General features: G+C 38.9%; 1 protein-coding gene and 1 pseudogene across 1 annotated transcript; both read left to right on the plus strand.

Annotated features, from left to right (window-relative positions):
- The first annotated feature begins 2,267 nt into the window (after positions 1-2,267).
- LOC141513638 (E3 ubiquitin/ISG15 ligase TRIM25-like) lies at positions 2,268-16,608 on the plus strand. Its single transcript, XM_074223660.1, has 5 exons — positions 2,268-2,920; positions 7,912-8,007; positions 9,483-9,716; positions 11,204-11,375; positions 15,854-16,608. Exons 1-5 carry the CDS (start codon positions 2,282-2,284, stop codon positions 16,501-16,503), a joined length of 1,791 nt encoding a protein of 596 aa, XP_074079761.1. The 5' UTR covers positions 2,268-2,281; the 3' UTR covers positions 16,504-16,608.
- Positions 16,609-16,676: 68 nt separating this feature from the next.
- Positions 16,677-17,972, plus strand: LOC141513641 (large ribosomal subunit protein eL36-like; annotated as a pseudogene).
- The last annotated feature ends 1,507 nt before the right edge of the window (positions 17,973-19,479 follow it).

The following is a 19,479-nucleotide window of genomic DNA, read 5'->3' on the forward strand; positions in this document are numbered from 1 at the left end:
CACTCATTTTGAACTCCAATTAAGTGAAATTTTATCTCCCCCTACAAAAAATTCTATTCTCATCAGCATGTGTATTACAAAAATCAGATGTGTATTACAAAAATTATATTTAATTATATTTAATTATGATTATTTTGAATGTCATCAAAAACTTTTGAAAATTTGTTTTCTCTCATTATATAAGTACCTATATAATATACTTTATTTTGTCTTTTTAGCTAACAAAGCCTAAAATATTTGCTATCTGAGTCTTTACAGAAAAAATTTACAGAGCCTTGTCTCAAAGTTCCAAGACTCTTAAATTGTAGAACAATTGTCTATCTGTATTATTAGAAGAGATTTCTTTACCTACTACACCAATAAAACCCATAAGTTGGGGGAGGGGAAATAATCAATATCCTATTTGTTTAAACCTTTACCTAGACTATGTATTAACATGTTCTCAATTAATGCTTACTGACCTCTTAGCCTTTATTTTTCTAAGAGCTTGATCAATATGAACCATATTCTTTACCCCCATCCTGGGAGAACAAATCCATAAAAACTTCTGGCAAAAGACTTCACCTATAAGAGATGTGTTATATTTAATTTCTAGAGTATATATATGAATTGGGGCAACTAAGTGGCACAGTGGATAGATGCCTGGCCTGGAGTTAACAAGACTCATCTTCCTGAGTTCAAATGTGACCTCAAACTTTTCCTAGCTATGTGACCTTGGACAAGTCATTTCAGCCTGTTTTCCTTCAGTTTCCTCATCTGTCACATGAGCTGGAGGAGGAAATGGCAAACCGCTAGTCTTTACCAAGAAAACCTCAAATTGAGTCATGAAGATTTGGATAGAATTTGAAAAATGACAGAAAATATATGATTCAATGATACCCTCATTTACTTTCCTCCTCTCCTACCCAGACCCCCTTTCTCTCTTACATCCTTCTCCTCCATTCTTCCTTTCCCTCTCTCAGCTTCAAACTGGGAGAAAGGAGGAAAAGAGAATAAGAACTTAAAGAGGTATAGGACATGCAGGAATACAGATGAATCATTTTAGCTTCAAAACATAAGTAGATAGCTTCTCTCTACTTTCCATTTCAACACTTCTAATGCTCTTCTAAACACTCAATGAAGAAGGGGTTTAAAAAACTTGAGTTGGAGTCCCAGCTCTGTTACTGACAAATGTGACGTTGGGTAAGATGCTCAAACTCCCTGGACTTCAGTTAAAAATACTAGTAACCAGGGGCGGCTAGATGGTGCAATGGATAGAGCACTGGCCCTGGAGTCAGGAGGACCTGAGTTCAATCTGGTCTCAGACACTAATAATTACCTAGCTGTGTGGCCTTGGGCAAGCCACTTAACCCCATTTGCCTTGCAAAACATTAAAAAAAAAACCCAAACTACTAGTAACCAGACTGCATTTTCATTGACTGAAAGGGTATAGGGACAAGAGAGATTATCTCTTGGGCTGATTTTCTCAAATGGAGACCACAATTTAAACTGAGGGGAGTGAACTTTTAAAGGGGAAGCAAGATGAGGTAGTAATTAAGGAGAAGTAGATTGGAGGGCAGTATCTCTGACAGAAGAGCTGAGGTGTGGAGGGATGTGTATGTAGATGAGGGACCTAGTTTACACATCAAACATCTGGTACCCAAGGAAATGCAGTTGAGGGGGCAGTAACTAAAAGATTTAATCCTTTCAGGCTAGGGCCAGGATCCATTGTTTTGAGGATTGGGGTTTGTTTTGTACCAGTCCTTGCCAGGGAGGGGCAATAGCTACTAACTAATAAAAAGTTAATTGACCCACACACATTTGGACTAGATGTATCTTCTGATTTTTGGACCTCAATGTATGTGAAAAATGTCCATATTTCAAAATCTGTAACAGCTGAGGAGCTTCCACCTCTCACCGTGGGATGGGGGCGAGTGTGACCGTAAGGCTGGCTAAGAGGTTAACAATTTGGCAAGATCAGCTCGGAGGAACGGATTAGTTATAAAACATTTCTCTGGTCCATAGTTCCTCGCCCCCCCCCCCCCCCCCTTAAATTCAATGAACTTTTATGCCTCCCAGCTGTCCTAGCTTCTTCCAGAGCTAAAGCCAAACAACATCTGCAACTGAAAGGCAGAGCTGGGCTAGTTTTCAACAACCCCCAAAGCCATCCCCGCCCTGCCCCTCTCCCCCACCTGACTTCCGCTAACTCTTGGGTTCCGCGCCCCCCGCCCCCCACCCCAGCTGGTTTCGATTCTTTCCTGGGGACCCAGACTGGAGAGTAAGGCTGGCGGAGAGGACCGCGATGGCCGAGCTGCAGCCCCTGACCGACGAGCTGACCTGCTCCATCTGCCTGGAGGTCTTCGGGCAGCCCGTCACTACCCCGTGCGGACACAACTTCTGCTCGTCCTGCCTGGACGAGACGTGGACGGCGCAGAGCCCCCGCTTCTTCTGCCCCCAGTGCCGGGCCTGCTTCCAGACGCGGCCGCAGCTGAAGAAGAACACGGTGCTGTGCGCCGTGGTGGAGCAGCTGCGCCAGAGCCAGAGCCGCTGGGACGCGGAGTCGCCCCGCAGCGAGTCCCAGGACGGCGAGCCCTCGGCCCTGCAGTCGAGGAAGGGGGCCCGGGCCGAGGCGGCGGCGGCGGCGGCGGCCGGGGCGGTGCTCTGCGACTACTGCTTGCAGGCTCCCGCCGCCAAGACCTGCCTCACCTGCCTGGTGTCCTTCTGCCAGGAGCACCTGCGGCCGCACCTGGACAACCCCACGTTCCAGGGCCACCGGCTGCAGCCGCCCGTCGGGGACCTGAGCCGCCTCAAGTGCCCCGAGCACGGCCGCCTGCGGGAATTCTTCTGCCGTCCGCACGGCGTCTGCATCTGCTGCGTCTGCCTGGCGGGGCACAAGACCTGCCCCTCGGTGACCACGGACGTGGCCCTGACCGAGCTGAAGGTGGGCGGGGAGGGAGTCCTGGACCGAGCCCGGCCCCGGTCCCAGCCCTCAGCAGCTAGCGGGGTCGGGCTTAGCTTCCCTGCCTGGGGCCAGGGTTAGGGGAGCCGAGGAACCCGGCCCGGCTTGCGGGTGGGGGCGGGAGAGACCCCGAGCCTGGGGTCCTTTTGGGTCGCGGGTTACAAGAAAAAGAGAGCCAGTGCGAGAGGATTCACCAGCTGCCGGGGGGGGGGGGGGGGGGGGGCTGGAAAGTCGCTCGGCTCCTTCTTTGCTCGTCCCCGGGTCACCTGCAGAGCGCCCAGTTAAAGCTTTGATTGGGGAAGTTCCTTCCCCAGAGCTTCCTCTGACCCGTGCTGAGCGGACCCTGAATCCGAACTTGGGAAAGCCAAGGTCCCTTCGATTCCATGTGGGTCTGAGAAGAGGACCCTTCTTTTATAGGTACCCCGGGGCCCTGACTGAAGCGACTAACTTAAAATCGTGAAGGGCATGAGAGACTGTCTCCTGCAGTCTTCATCGATTTTAGAGCTGCACCAAGGCATTTAATCCACTCTCTTTTTTAGAGCTGAGGAACTGAGGTCAAATGACTGGACTAGGGTAACCCAGTGTTTGAGATGGGCTTTGAAGAAGACTCCTCTGACTTTCAGTCAAGGCTTTCTCCTTTTCTCACTTTTAGAACCAGAGAGTATTAGGTGATCTCCAAGGCTCTTTCCAGCTCTTAACTACAAAATCAGAAACACTAAGTCAACCAGTCCCTATCTGTGACTTTGTGTGTCTCTATCTCTCTGTCCCACCCTCTTTGTTTCTCTCTGGCTTCTCTCTATCAAGCTTAAAATCCATCAACACGTCTCTCTTAGTTTTGGTTGTGTGTTTGTGTGTGTGTGTGTGTGTGTGTGTGTGTGTATGTGTGTGTGTGTGTCTGTGTGTGTGTCTGTGTGTGTGTGTGTGTGTGTGTGTGTGTTTGGAAGTTATTTGTTGTATCTTCCAGTAAATTCTTCCACAGGCACGGAACTGTTTTTTGTTGTTTTTCTTTGTATATAAAGCACCTAAAAGAAGTGTTGTTTGTTTTTGTAAGGCAATGAATGGGTAAAATGACTTGCCCAAGGTCACCCACTAAGTAAGTGAAGCCTTATTTAAACCCAGATCCTGGAGTCAGGAGGTCACATATAGTGAGGTCACACAGGTAATAAGTGTCTGAGGTAGGATTTGAACTCAGGTCATCCTGACTCTAGGGCTGTGCTCTATCTACTGCACCACCTAGCTGCCCCAGACTTAAGGAATTCTTAAATTGAACTATGAAGCTCAGTGCATTTTTGTAAACATTCTTTAAGAATTATGAACTCTACTTGCCATGTTCTCTTCCCTTTTTTCCCTTTTAAAAATACATTGATGGTTTTTTTTTGTAACATTCATTTTTAAAATTTCAAATTCCAGGGCAACTAGGTGGTACAGTGGATAGAGCATCAGCCTTGCCAAAAAAAAAAAGAAAGAAAATTTCAAATTCTAAAATCTCTTCTTCCAGCCCCTTCCTTTAAGATGGCAAGAAATGATGCTCATTATACTTGTGAACTCATGCAAAACATATCTATTTCTTTTTTAATGATAAAAATTGCTCCATTTACACTGTAAAGCAATAGTTTTTGGATAAAAATAAAACAACAGAATTATAAGTTAGACATCACATTTATTTTCTAAGATTTACCAAGAAACCTGTAGGTAGAGGCCATCTCTGGAGATAATCACTCTCAGCAAAGGGAGATAGGGATATTTATACATAAAGGAGGATAAAGAAATCACTAAACCTTTCTGGAGTCCAGTGTGTTAGGTTGCACAGTTGCTCCTCAAAGAATTTCATACTTATATGAGATTAGGAGGTGCATCTCTTTCCTAAATTAAAGTATAAAGAGACTGGACAAGTTTCCAGCCTTTCTGGTCCTCTGGTCCTCCTCAGATTGTTATTAACATTTTGAGATGGCATTTCATTTCTTGCAATGGTAAGGAATATGACTTTTTACCAGTAATATAGGTTTGATAACTTATTGAACTTTGACACAATACATTCCTTTTTCCTTGATCTGAATCTTTTTGAGGAAGTTTTTGTGACTGTATTTTTTAAAAATAATATTTAATTTTTCCCCTAATTACATATAAAAGCAGTTTTAAACATCTAAATTTTCTCTCTCCCTTTCCCACCTCCCCATTCCCTGATACAGTAAGCAATTTCATGTAGATTATATTCAGTCCTACAAAAGATATTATTAGTTAAGTTGTAAAAGAAGATACAGATCTAAAGGAAGAAACACACAAATACAGAAAGTGAAAAATACTAGTATTCCCCAATTGATAAATGAGCAAAAGATGTGAACAGTTTTCAGATGAGGTTATCAGTGCTATCTATAGCCATATTTTTAAAAATGTCCTAACTCAATATTGATTGGAGAAATGCACACTGGCCTAATACCTTATGCTATTGGATTGGCTAATTGGATAGAATGGGAAAATGATAATTGTTGGAGAGGATGTGATGAAAATAAGACATTAATGAATTGTTGGAGGAGTCAGGAAATGATTCATCCATTCTGTAGAGTAATTTGTAACTATGCACAAAGGACTATAAAACCATGTCTACCCTTTTCCAGAAGAGATGAAAAACAGAAAGGAAAAGACCTGTATGTACAAGGATATTTATAGCAGTTCTTTTTAAAGGCAAGGAATTGGAAACTGAGGGGATGCCCATCAGTTGGGGAATAGTTGAACAAATTGTAGTATGTGATTGTAACGAGATGCTGTTCTGTTATAAGAAATGAAAAAAATGATACTCTCAGGAAACAGGATACTCTCAGTAAATCCTGGAAAAATGTACATGAGCATACATGTATTATATACAATGTACCGCATACAAAGTAACAGCAAAATTGTAGGATGATCAACTGTGAATGACTTAGATTTTCTCATGACCCAAGACAACTCTAAAAGATTAATGACAAAGAGTGTGTGTCCAACCTCAGAGAGAATTCTGATGGTGTTTGAATACAGATTGAAGCATCCTTTTTTAAACCTTATTTTTCTTGTAGTATTTTTTTGGGGGAGGGGTTTCCTATGTTTACTTTCACAGCATGACTATTATGGAAATGTTTTACATGACCACACATTTCTAATCTATTTCAGATAACTTGCTTTCAATGGGGTGGGATGGGAAGAAGGAAAAGAATTTAGAACTCAAAGTTTCAAAAATGAATGTTAAAGCTTATTTTTTACATGTAATCAGGGAAAAATGAAATAAAAAAATTTTTAAAAAGTGAAAAATATTATATTTGCATCTGCAGTTCTTTCTCTGGAGGTGAATTGCATTTTTCATCAAGAGTCCTTTGTTATATTTCAGAGAATAGCCAAGTCATTCACAGTTGATCACACAGTATTGCTTTTACTTTACATAATGTTCTTCTTTTTCTGCACAATTCATTTTGCATCAGTTCATACAAAGTTTTTCTTGTTTACAGGTTTTTCTGAAACCAGCCTGCTCATCATTTCTTATAGCACAGTAACTAATCCATTACACTCATACCACAACTTGTTCAGTCATTTCCCAATTGATGGTCATCCTCTCAATGTCCAATTCTTTGCCACTACAAAAAGTGGCTGCATTTTAACATTTGCTTTAAAAAAATTTTGAGTTTCAAATTCCCTCTGCTCCCTTTCTTCCCTCTTCCTTTAGAGAAAAGGCAGGCGATATGATGTAGATTAGACATATGCTATTTAGTCATGTTGCAAAAGAAAATAGACAATGTAAAATAAAGGAAATTAGATGATCTCTAAAGTTTATTCATTCTAACATTGTAATTGTGACTCACCCAAGGTAACACAGCAAGTTAGTAGCAGATCATCTCTATCTCTATCATTCTATCTTCTCAGGTCCCTGACAACATGATTTCAGAATTGCTTTCTAGTTTTCTGATTCTGTGATTTACTATTTGGGGCCTAGGCTACATTCCAGAACTAGTTTTTCTTTTTAATGTTTGGGTTTTTTAGTTTTTGCTTAATCTAGTAAGGAACTGTTCTTTAATTGGGATTGTAAATAGGCCACTTCTCAGTGACATGTGCTTTCAGAGAACTTTATCCTGACCTTAAGGGCCATCTGCAATCATCCTGATTTTTATCTTGCCATTGGACCCAGATGATTGCAGAGGAAAAAGTGAGGCTGGTGTCTTTGCATAGACCTCCTTCACTTAAATCTAATTCACTTGCATGTCATGGCATCACCTCCCTGATGTCATAGTTCTCTTCTAGAATGGGAGACAAATAACAATCTATGAATAATAGCAGGAGGTGCTACTTGGGAACCAGTGTCATAATGCAGCTTTCTCTCCTTATTTCTCTCTTCTTATTCCCTTCCCATCCCTCTGTCCACATATGTAAATCATACATTTACCTGCTGGCTTTATATGTATGTAATATGTAAGGAATGTAAATTTTGAGCAGTGAAACCTGGGAAGATATCTTGGGAATTTGAGGATAGATTTCTTACTTTAAGACCCCACTTAAACCCAATCATTCTGGCCCTCATTGCCCAATTATAATCCCAGGTTAACCCTTACCCCTTGGTCATTGTTTGAACCTGGAATGGTTCAAAGTCACAGTAAATAGCAATTATTTCTCTTTATTTTGTCAGAAACCCTGAGGATCTTCAATTCTCAGACTGGTTTATTTTTTTGAGGAGATGGGGCTAAGTAAAGTAGGACATTTTCTGTCTCATTTCCAATTTAATCACTGAATGGACATTACCTGCATCAAACAGATTTGTTAAAGACCTTACCTTGGCTTAAAAAGGCTTACTGCAATCAGAGAATCGGAATGGAAAATTAGTTCTTTACAAATGTATAGTATTTGGGATAGAGCAGGGTACCTGGAAGCCTCTAGAACCATCATGGGTTTTGGACTGAGAAACACTGCCAATTAGACACTTAAATTTCTCTCACCCCTGTTATTTTTAATTGCAGTACAAAATGAAGCAGAAGCTGACAACTATATATGATCATTTCAATAAGGCTTCAAGTGCATTGAATGATGTAAAGCTGAAACAACATGCAGTCCAGGTAAATAGAAAGTGCCTTTACAAGTCATTCAGGATCTTTCTCTGACTCCTGGCTGTCTCATTTTGGTGATGTTGACAAACTGGCACATGGCCTGAGGTTCCCTGTAGGATTAGAGAGAACTATGCCTGAAATCTTTTGACTCTTAATTTGAAAATTAGTTTTCAAATATTTGGAAGTCTATCATAACAAAATAGATTAGATTGACTCTTTGTATAAGAGGGCAGAACTAGTAGTTGGAAGAGGCCTAATACATCTCACTGTCATTCCAGTCCATTAATAAGAACTTTCCACCAATTAAAGTCATCTCTCAATGGAACTGGTTGCTTTATGTATTGGTAAATTCCCCATCACTGCATGTATTCCAACAAAGCACCAAAGACTAGTTTTTGGAGATTGTTGTAGAGTGGGAAAGTTGAATTTGATGAACATCTAAAATACTTTCCAACTCAGATTCTATGGTTCTAGAGGTCTTACAAGTTATTGTAAGTCTCCTTGAGAGCTGAGGATTAAAACTGAGCTTGGAAACCTTAATTACGAGTCAAAAGAACAAATCATTTAAAGCACTGATTTAAAAGGTAACCTTTATATGTATATGTCATGGAACACTATTGTTCTGTTAGAAACCAGGAGGGATGGGAATTCAGGGAAGCCTGGAGGAATTTGCATGATTTGATGCTGAGTGAGATGAGCAGAACCAAAAAAACATTGTACACCCTCAGAGCAAAATGGGGATGATGATCAACCTTGATGGAATTGCTCATTCTATCAATGCAACAATCAGGGACAATTTGGGGCTATCTGTGATAGAGAATGCCATCTATATCCAAAGAAAGAATTGTGGAGTTTGAACAAAGACCAAGGACTGTTACCTTTAAGGGGGAAAAAAAACCTGATATCTTATTATGTAATCTTGTTATCTCTTATACTTTATTTTTCTTCCTTAAGGATATGATTTCTCTCTGATCACATTCAATTTGGATCAGTGTATACCATGGAAACAATTGCCTTCTGTGGGGGGTGGGGGAAGGGAAGTAAGATTAGGGGAAAAACTGTAAAACTCAAAATAAATAAAATCTTTAAAAGGAAAACAAAACAAAACAAAAACCAGCCAAACAAAAAAAGGTAACCTTAGAATCTTGGACTTGGTTCCCCCTCTGCCTGCTAAGAAGAGACACTGACAAATTGAGGGGAAGCATGGCTCCCATCTAGGATTAGAGGGACCCAAACCAGAAGCAGATTAGAGTCTTCAAATATTTGGAAGTTTGCCATGGGGAAGATGATCAAATTGATTCTCTTTACAGTAAGAAGGCAGATGTTGTCCTCAGCTAGTTTTAGGTTATCTCGCACTGCTCTGGTAAAATGACTATGTAGTTTGGTGTGGGGTAGGGAAAGAGCTCTATAGATGCTTTGAAGTTCTCTGGGATTTTACCATCTGATTTAAAGCCTCAATCAAAATATTTCTTTGGATTCCCTAGGAAACAGCAGCCAGAAATATGGACTTCTTGAAACATGAATTTGAGGAATTGAAAGCCCTCATTGAATCAGAGGAGAAGAGTTCTCTGCAGAAGCTGAAAGAAGAAGAAAAGAGAGTTTTGGACAAATATGACAATGTTCATCAGGTCCTACTTGAGAAAAAGAGGGAAATTGAGTCTGTGAAAGAAGAGATTGAACTTTTGTTCACAAAATATCATGACATTGCCTTTTTGGAGGTAAGTCCTCTTTGAACAATCCATAAAGGTTGCATTGAATGCTTGCCTTGCCCCTTGCTGGGCTAATTGGTGCCTCTTTCCCTCTTTTGGAAGTGTCACTGTTATTCTGGACCTGTGATTTCATCAGAGTAATGCATTCCCAAAATGAAAATTTCCAATGGAGCTGAGCCAATTAATCTATAATTTAGTCTCAGAGAATTACCTTAAGAAGGTAAATGATTCAGGGTGAAAGGCCAGACTCCAAGATCACTGTTCTGGACTTTTATTTGCTGTGCTATCTTTTTTCATTGGAATGTAAGCTCCTTTAAGACAGGGACTACCTTTTTTCCTTCTATTTTTATTCCTAACCATTGTTCCTGGGTTTGTTGTTCTATTGCCTTGTTGTATCTCACTGCCTCCCTAGTTGTTATAGGGTACATGGAGTTCGCCCTTTAAAAAAATGTTTTACAGATGCCTATTATATTTATGCCACTATTATTTCAATACCCCACCATGTAGACAGATTGAACCCTCCTTTGTGACATGGAAAAACCAGTTAATAGTTGTACCTACTTTAAGCAGCTCAATGGTACAGTGGATAGAGCATTGGACTTTTAAATTGGGACATCTGCTGTCTTAGTAGTATGTCATAGTGGAAAGATGACTAAATCTAGTGAAGAAGGAGAATCTACTGTATTTAAGTCCAGGCACACCTCTCTGATTTTGGTTGAGTTATATAATCTCTTTAGGTCTCCATTTCTCTATTTGTTGAATAATAGGGTAGGAAGAGAGGGTCTCTGAGGTCCCTTCAACCAATCTATAAGTATGATTGTCTATGATGGTACCTGGGTAGCAAAGTGAATAGTAGTATACAGTGGCCTTGGAATCAGGAGGACCTGGGTTCAAATCCAACCTCAGACATTGTCTTGCAAAAAAAAAAGAGTTAATGAAAAGAAATAGAATGAGGCAAGGGTTGGAAAAGTAGTTTGGAGCCAGATTATTTTGAATTTTTAAAGGCAGGCCATGGAGTTTCTAGGAAATAGGGAATCAATGAAGGTTTTTGACAAGGAAGTAATAATGGTCAACCTATTACCACTGGCAGATTATTTTTGTAGCTGTTTGAAGGCTGATCTAGAGAGAGGAATGATTGAAAGCTCAGTGACTCATTAGGAAGTCTTAATAAAAGTCCTGCTAAGAGGTGATGAGGGACTGCTGTCAAAGACCAGCGGATGAATGTAAGAGATTGTGGAAGGTTAGGTATAATATTCATTTGCATATAGGGTAGGGAACAAGGGGAGAGAGAGAGAGCAAACACAATTTATAGGGTGTAAAACTTCATGGCTTGGATGGAGCCTTTGAGATGTTTCAGGGCATACCCCTCATTTTCAGCAGAGAAAACAAGTCTAGAAATGTTCAGTGATGGGGTTGGGCTAGATGTCTAGTCCTTAATCAAAATCTCTTTTTGTGATTCTTTGTAGCTTAACTTTCTAAATATTGACTTGTTTTAGAAAGCCTTAGAACTACAAGAACTTGTCATCATGGCTGTAGATGTTCCAAAGAATGAATTAGACCAAGAAGTGATCCACCGCCTATATCAAAATGTCTTCCACCTTAAAATGATTTTTAAACATGAAATAAACAATCTTCAAGAGAAGAAAACTGAAGAGGCAACTAACCCAGGTAACTACTTTTAAAACCAAAAACTCCAACTACATTGATCTTAAATACCAAATCCAAATGGGATTTCCACATTTATAGTAGAATAGGGAAAATATACATTTAACTGCAGACTTTTATTATATGTATCTCATTTTTCCTTTTTTAAATACATAATAAATGTACCATGTTACTTTCAAAACTGAATTGCTTATTGGTGGCTCTTTCTGAGCTTTCTGTTTTCTTCTGTGCATTGAAAAAATATTTAAATGACCTCATTTTTTGGCACCATCTTTCTCTCTTTATTGAGGATTAAAAAAAATTTGTGACATTTATACATAATCAAGTAAATCAAATTCCCACATTGATAGTGCCTTAAAATGTTTGTCTTATTCTTCAATCTGAGTGCCTTTCTTTTCTGTCAGCAGGTAGATAGCATGCTTCCTTATCAGTCTTCTAGAACTGTGGTTGATTATTGCATTGTTCAGATCCTATGTCTTTCAAAGTTGTTTATCTTTTTTTTCTAAAGTTGTTAATGTAAGAAAATAAATTATCTTGGTTCTACTCACTTCACTCTGCATAGGTTTATACAAGTCTTCCAAAGTTTCTCTGAAACTATCCCTGTCATCATTTTTTTACCAGCCCCCAAATTGATAGTCATTATCTTTGGGACTAAAATTCATTTCTGTATAATAGGGTGGAGGTAATTGTGGTGTTGAAGAAAATGGAAACATTCTCTGCATCTTGGGACAAACTGAGGAAGGAAATAAGAGCTGATACTTTTTTGAAAAGCCTGATTTCTTTTTTTTAAATTTTTATTAAAGATATTATTTGAGTTTTACAATTCCCCCCCATCTTACTTCCCTCCCCCCACCCCCCACAGAAAGCAATCTGTCAGTCTTTACTTTGTTTCCATGTGGTACATTGATCCAAATTGAGTGTGATGAGAGAGAAATCATATTCTTAAGGAAGAGACAAAAAGTCTTAAGAGATAACAAGATCTGACAATAAGATATCTGTTGTTTTTTCTAAATTAAAGGGAATAGTCCTTGAACTTTGTTACAACTCCACAGCTCTTTGTCTGGATACAGATGGTATTCTTCTTTGCAGACAGCTCAAAAATTCTTCCCGATTGTTGCACTGATAGGGAATGAGCAAGTCCTTCAAGGTTGCTGTTAGGGTGTACAGTGTTTTTCTGGTTCTGTTCATCTGGTCAGACATGACCAAACAACAAACTTCTCCATCATGTGATAGCTCTTCACATACTGGAAGACCTTTATGTCCTCCTTGAGTCTTCATATTAACTATTAATCAATACCCTGAACTGATTCTCATAAAAAATGAATTCAAGACCCTTCAGTATCCTGGTTGTGCTCCTCTCTATTTCCTCTAGCTTACTAATATGCTTATACAGTAGCTATCACAATATTACAGATGAGGTTTGACTAAAGTGCACAGTGTTCCTATCATATCCTCTATTTCTGTAAACTATTCTCCTAATGCAGTCCATTAACTTTTTTGGTTCCCATCAAATTCATTGCTGATTCATATTAAGCTTGTAATCCACCAAATGTTTAGATCTTTGTAAGAATAACTGTTGTTTTACCCTGCCTCTCATCTTAAACCTGTGAAGTTGATTTTTTTTTGACCCAAAAGGTAGAGACTTTATCTTAATTGAATCATCTTAACTGGGCATAGATTCAACCCAATGTTCTAGACAGTCAAGATGGTTTTTTTAGTTCAGATATTTTTGTATCCTGTTTCTGTCATTTGTTAATCTGAGTGATCCTGTGTAGCTCTGTATTATCTCAGTATAAATCTTTATGAGCATTCCATCTATGTTGTTGTTTGGTCATTTCTTGACCCCATTTAGGGCTTTCTTGGCAAAGATACTGGAGTGATTTGCCTTTTCCTTCTCTAGTTCATTTTATGAATGAGGAAACTGAGGCAAATGGGGTTATGTGACTTTGCTAGGATCACACAGTTAATGTTTGAGCATTCCATCTATATATTTATCTGAATCACTGATAAAAATGTTAAATAGCACAAAAAGTCAGATTTGTTAAAGTGTTGTCTTTGAGATTTCCTGTCATAATGATAATGAACAATTAATATTCATTGAGTCAGGTCATCCAATCAATTATATATCCATGTAATTATCTTCTTGTCTAATCCCTCTCTCTCCATCTTTTCCATAAGACTAGTAGGAACAAAGGTAAATCAACCAATATGGGAGAAAGGAAAGGAAAGGAAGGGGAGAAGTTTAACATTAGTTACAATTTTTCCATCACAAGAAGTGTGAATGCTCACACTGAAAATTTGATAGTGACTTGTTAGTTGATTGGAGCTGGTGTCCATATGAGACTTTTTTTTAGTATTTTTCAAAGCAAATGGGGTTAAGTGGCCTGCCCAAGGTCACACAGCTAGGTAATTATTAAGTGTCTGAGGCCGGATTTGAACTCAGGTACTCCTGACTCCAGGGGTGGTGCTCTATCCATTGAGCCACCTAGCCGCCCCTATGAGACATTTTTTTTAAGAACTTTTACTTATATTCATGTAAATTCTATCTGTACCATTCCTTTCAAATACTTGTTGAGTTATCCTAACTATAAAGGCAAGACCTGGTTTCCCAGGGGGCATCTTTGAATATTATTTGACTTTTTGATATTATTGCTTTTATTTCACTGATTCTTCAGTAAACCATCTAAGAATTTCCCCAGTCTAATGTAGTAACTAGGATACAAGAGAGTGAAAGTTAAATGCACAAGGTTTGTGCAGACATGCTCAATAAGCATTTATTAAGCATCTGCTCCATGGAAACAACATATAAACAACTATGAACAAGCAAGATATGTACAAGATAAATTAGGGAGAATCATCAGAGGGAAGGTACTAGAGGGGAAGTCATGGTACTGGTAGAACTAAGGAGATCAATAGCTCATATCTCTCTTAATGGGGAACAGTGAAGACTTGAAGAAGCATAGAATTTTAGAGCTGAAAGGGATCTCTCTGTGAGAAGAGGTATAATGTATGTAAGTGTACAGAGTTAAGAAATAATGGGATGTTTCTAGAAGAGAGAAGGAAGTTGATTTGGCTGGAGAAAATCTTGCTAAATGAGACTAAGAAAAAGCAGGAACAGAATAAAGTAGGGGTGAGGCTTTGCTTCATCTTGGAGAGTTTGCAAGATGACTGACTGGTTTGTGTGAAGTTCAGTTGTGTGTACTGATCACAATATCTCTAGAAATATATATTATAAAAAACCTTAGTCTTACTTTGGACCAATTGTATCCCAAGAGAGATTATTACCAAGCAATATGGTTCTAAATCAGTGATTCCTCCTAAAGTTATGCCTTACTTTGCTTATCACAATGCTTTTTGTTGAAGAAATAACTTAGCCTGTTGGTAGCTGTTACTGATAAGATGCTCTTAGCTATCTTTTCATCTCTTGGAAAGGAACAAACTACAGTTCATACTATCAGCAGGAGAAAAGTAGAGTTACAGAACAGTGTAAATAAACATGGAAGACTAAAAGGAATTAGGGTTTTTTTGGTTCATTTTTACCATCTTTACCTTATAAGACAACCACTGAGATAACGTCAAAGATTTCATCTTGACCAATAGAAGCTAGGTAATCATCCAAGTTGATTTTACAGACAAGGAACTAAAGACCAGAGAAATTTAGTAACTTGTCCAAGGTCACATAGATAGTAAATAGCAGGGTGGAACACAGGCCATATAATGACCTTTTATTTAAACATTACAGTGAAATGATTTCATGTTTTGATTCTAAATGAAATAACTTTTTTCAGTTTTAGATACACTTTATTCATGCCTTTTTGTTTTTACTTCACAGTAATTTCTGGAAATAACTTTTCTCTTTCCTCCATAACCCTTCAAAATGGAATCCTTCCATGAAAGAAAAACAGGCCAAAACACTCAAAAGTGACTGCATATCATAAGATATACAACGCACTCTTTCCTAGTAGATTCCCGACTCCTTGCTGGGGAGGAGGGAGATAAGAATGTCACTTTCTTATAAAGTCTTTGAGAATTATATTGAGATATATGAAGTGCATTAAAAAAAATTGGGAAATGGTAGGGGGAGTAGTGATGTTAAAAAAAAAGGGAAAGAAACCAGTCACTGAAAGATTATTTTTTTTTTAGGTTTTTGCAAGGCAGATGGGGTTAAGTGGCTTGCCCAAGGCCACACAGCTAGGTAATTATTAAGTGTTTGAGACCGGATTTGAACCCAGGTACTCCTGACTCCAGGGCTGGTGCTTTTATCCACTGTGCCACCTAGCTGCCCTCAAGATTTTTTTTTTAATGCACAGAAAAGAACAGGATAACTAAAATAATTCCAGATAAGCAAGAAAGGTTTGAGAGTTATATGTTGAATTAATTATATATTTAAATAGAAATTGCAATTTATATATAATCCCTTTTCTATTACATGTATGGTAGTGCTCTCCCTTGACCTCTTTCCTTCACTTTTCTGTCCCCAGAGACTACTTCCTCCTCACCAGTCATCCCTCTTGCTTCCAATGCCAATCCCGTGCTGGACAGTCTGAACAAGATGCGGATTTCCTGCAGTCCACAAGTCCTCACAGACCAAGCTGATGTAGCAGCTTGTAGTGGAGTGCCTTCCGCACTGAAGCCAGCCAGCCCACCTAGTACCACAGGTCTCTTGGAGCCAGGACTTCCTGCTGCCACTGCTTCGGCCATACCTACCACCACTATCTTCAGCCAGGCCTCCCTCTGGCCTGGGTCAGATGACTCCACCATTGGTTCCCTTACACCCAACTCTCCCTTTGCAGGCCTGACTATGCCTCCTCTAAGTTCCATTAATCCTGCTTCAGCAGGCTTCAACTTCTCTAGAAATACCAGGGTCTCAATGTTAGGGGCCCCCATCTTTGGCACCAGAGTTAGTGCCCCTTCTAGAACCACCACTAATCCCACTATCACCACCAAATCCACCCAAGGATCTCTTTTTGGCACTAGCAGTCCTTTCACTGGCTTTGGCCAATTCTCTGACTCTGTGTTTGCCCACTCCTCATCCGTTTTTAGAAAGCCACCATCAACGTTTGAGACCTCCAATAGCTATCCTGGCTTTGGTTTTGGGAGAGACCATGACTGCAAACCACCAGCTGAGTGACACCAACCTTCATCACCACTACCACTACTTATCTATAGATATATATCTATATAGTATCTATGGATGCTACTTATCCATCTAATAAAAAAATTTTCAAACTTTTAATTGTTGATGTTTGTCCTTAATTTTTTTTTGCAAGGCAAATAGGGTTAAGTGGCTTGCCCAAGGCCACACAGCTAAATAATTATTAAGTGTCTGAGTCTGGATTTGAACTCGGGTATTCCTGACTCCAGGGCTGGTGCTTTATCCACTCACCACCTAGCTGCCCTTTGTCCTTAGTTCTTGAAGAAGCCTTGACATCAGAGAAGCACGACAAGCACATGAATTGGATTTAAGTGAAGGGGGTGCTATGCTACATCACCAGCCTTACTTTTCACTCCAGAGCCATCTGGGTCCAGGGGCCAGATATGACTGGGGGCAACTGGTTTGTTTTGTTTTGTTTTTTGTTTTGCTTAAACCAGAGTAATGTCACCAGACCCAGACAGATAATTCAATCTCTCTCTTTCACCATTCCCTCTAATATTAGAGTTCTTCTCTCAGTCTAATCAAAATTAAACAAAGACACTTCCATTATTACAGTGAGATCCAGAGTAAGACAAAGGGCCACTTCTCTTGATTTAGTGCATGATGAACCCAAGGACTTTTTTTTTTGTTAAGAAATATTTCCTGCTGCTTCTGGGGCTGCTTCTGGGGCTACGCTTGCACCACAGCCATGACCATCCAATACCCCATGGCTGTGGGCCTCAACAAGAGCCACAAAGTTACCAAAAACGTGGTGAAGCCATGACACTGCCACTGCCGTGGGCATTTGATCAAACACACCAAATTTGTGAGAGACATGGTCCGGGAGGAGTGTGGGTTTGCCCCTTATGAGAGGTGGGCCATGGAATTGTTAAAGGTCTCCAAGGATAAGAGAGCCCTTAAATTCATCAAAAAAAAGAGTGGGAACTCACATCCATGCCAAGAGGAAGAAAGAGGAGCTCAGCAATGTCCTAGCTGCCATGAGGAAGGCTGCTGCCAAGAAGGATTAAACTGGACCCTGCCTGCCTTCCCCATTTACCCAATAAACATTTGAAAAATAAAAAAAAAAAATATTTCCTCCATTTAATCTTAATTTTAAGAAACTAAGTCGTCATTCCCCCTCTCCCCCGAATTTTGCTTTTTTGTTTAAAACTGACTGTTTAAAACTTAATTCAAGTGAAACCAAAGATGTCAGATTACCAAACTGTCGATAGATTTTTTTTAATATTCTTAATCAAAAATGGTGTAGTGACTATGTTTTCCCAGGATTAAGAAGATACCTGTTCAACAAGTTAGCAAATATTTATTAACCATTTGCTGTGTATAAGGCCTATAAAACTAAAGAAATAAAATATATACTCCAAGATCATCCAGGAAGTTCATTTTTTAAACTTAGTGATCACCTCAATCACCCTTAGCATATGGCAAGACCTTCTACTACCATTACTTATCATGATTTTAGAATTTCTCTAAACACTTAATTTTAGATTAAATGCTTACTATACCACTATTTTATTGCCTTCTTTTGAATGTTTAAAAGATAAAGATTTATTCAAATTTCATTTAAGATAGAAATAAACTCTTAGCCACTCTCACATTTTCATGTTAAAAACTTAATTCTTGGAAATTAATTTCATTCAATCCAGCTCTAGTCTGTTTCTACTCTTTTTTTTTGCCAGGGCTAGAATCCTACAGTCATTCTCACAATTTTAAAAGCTAGAGACAAATCTCAAGCTTTAATTTTTAATTTAATTCATTAATAATTGAGAAATTAAATCTCAAGACATTGTATTACTGCAAGAGTACATGTAGATGGACTGATTATAAGATAATTATTTTAGTTTTTTTATTATAAGATAATTAAAGACAAGACTGGACGTTCTATGTTTCTGCACTATTATCTTTCTAGGTATAGAGCTTTATCAAGAGGCCAGAATGATACCTAGTAATTCTAGTAATAAACTTATTTGTTGGTCTTGTCTAGAGATCTGGATCTAATCAAGCATAGGTCTTCAACACCTGACTTCTAGTAATTCTAGAAATATAAATGGTCAAAAATTTTCTCAGAGGAATGAATCTCCCCAAATTGCTAAATGGACAAAGGATATGAACTGGCAGTTTTCAGATGAAGAAATTTAAGCTATCTGAATCATTACTGATTAGTGAAATGTAAATTAAAATAACACATTTATCAGATTGACCAATATGACAAAAAAATAAAATGATCAATATTGGAAAGAATGTGGGAAAATTAAGACAATAATGCATTGTTGTGAACTGATCCAACCATTGTGCAGAGTAGTTTGAAACTATGCCCAAAGAGCAGTAAAACTGCATATCCTTTGAACTAGCAAAATCTCACTACTGGGGGCAGCTAGGTGGTGCAGTGGATAAAACACCAGCCCTGGAGTCAGGAGTAACCAAATTCAAATCTGGTCTCAGACACTTAATAATTGCCTAGCTGTGTGATCTTGGGCAAGTCACTTAACTCCATTGCCTTAAATAAATTAAAAAACATATCACTACTAAGTCTCTATCCCAAAGAGATCATTAAAAAAAAGGGGAAAAGACCCACATACAAAAATATAGTAACTCTTTCCTAGTGGCAAAAAAATTGGAAATTGAAGGGATGCCCATCTTATGGGGAACAAGTTGTAGAATGGGATGGAGTACAATTATTACGTAAGAAATTTTGAGTGGGCCAAAATCCTGGAAAGACATATGAACTGATGCTGAGTGAAATGTGCAGAACCAGAACATTGTATACATTAATGACATTGTCTGATGATCAGCTACAATTCTAAAAGACTTGTGATGGAAAATACTAGCCAGAGCAAGAACTATGGATTCTAAATGTAGAACAAAGTATACTATTTTCCATTTAAAAATTTTGCTTTATGCTTTGTGGAGTCTTTTGCCTTCTCATGTTTTTCCCCCTTTTCTTCTGATCTTTCA

This window comes from Macrotis lagotis, chromosome 2 (genome assembly GCF_037893015.1).
Source record: "Macrotis lagotis isolate mMagLag1 chromosome 2, bilby.v1.9.chrom.fasta, whole genome shotgun sequence".
Taxonomy (NCBI): domain Eukaryota; kingdom Metazoa; phylum Chordata; class Mammalia; order Peramelemorphia; family Peramelidae; genus Macrotis; species Macrotis lagotis.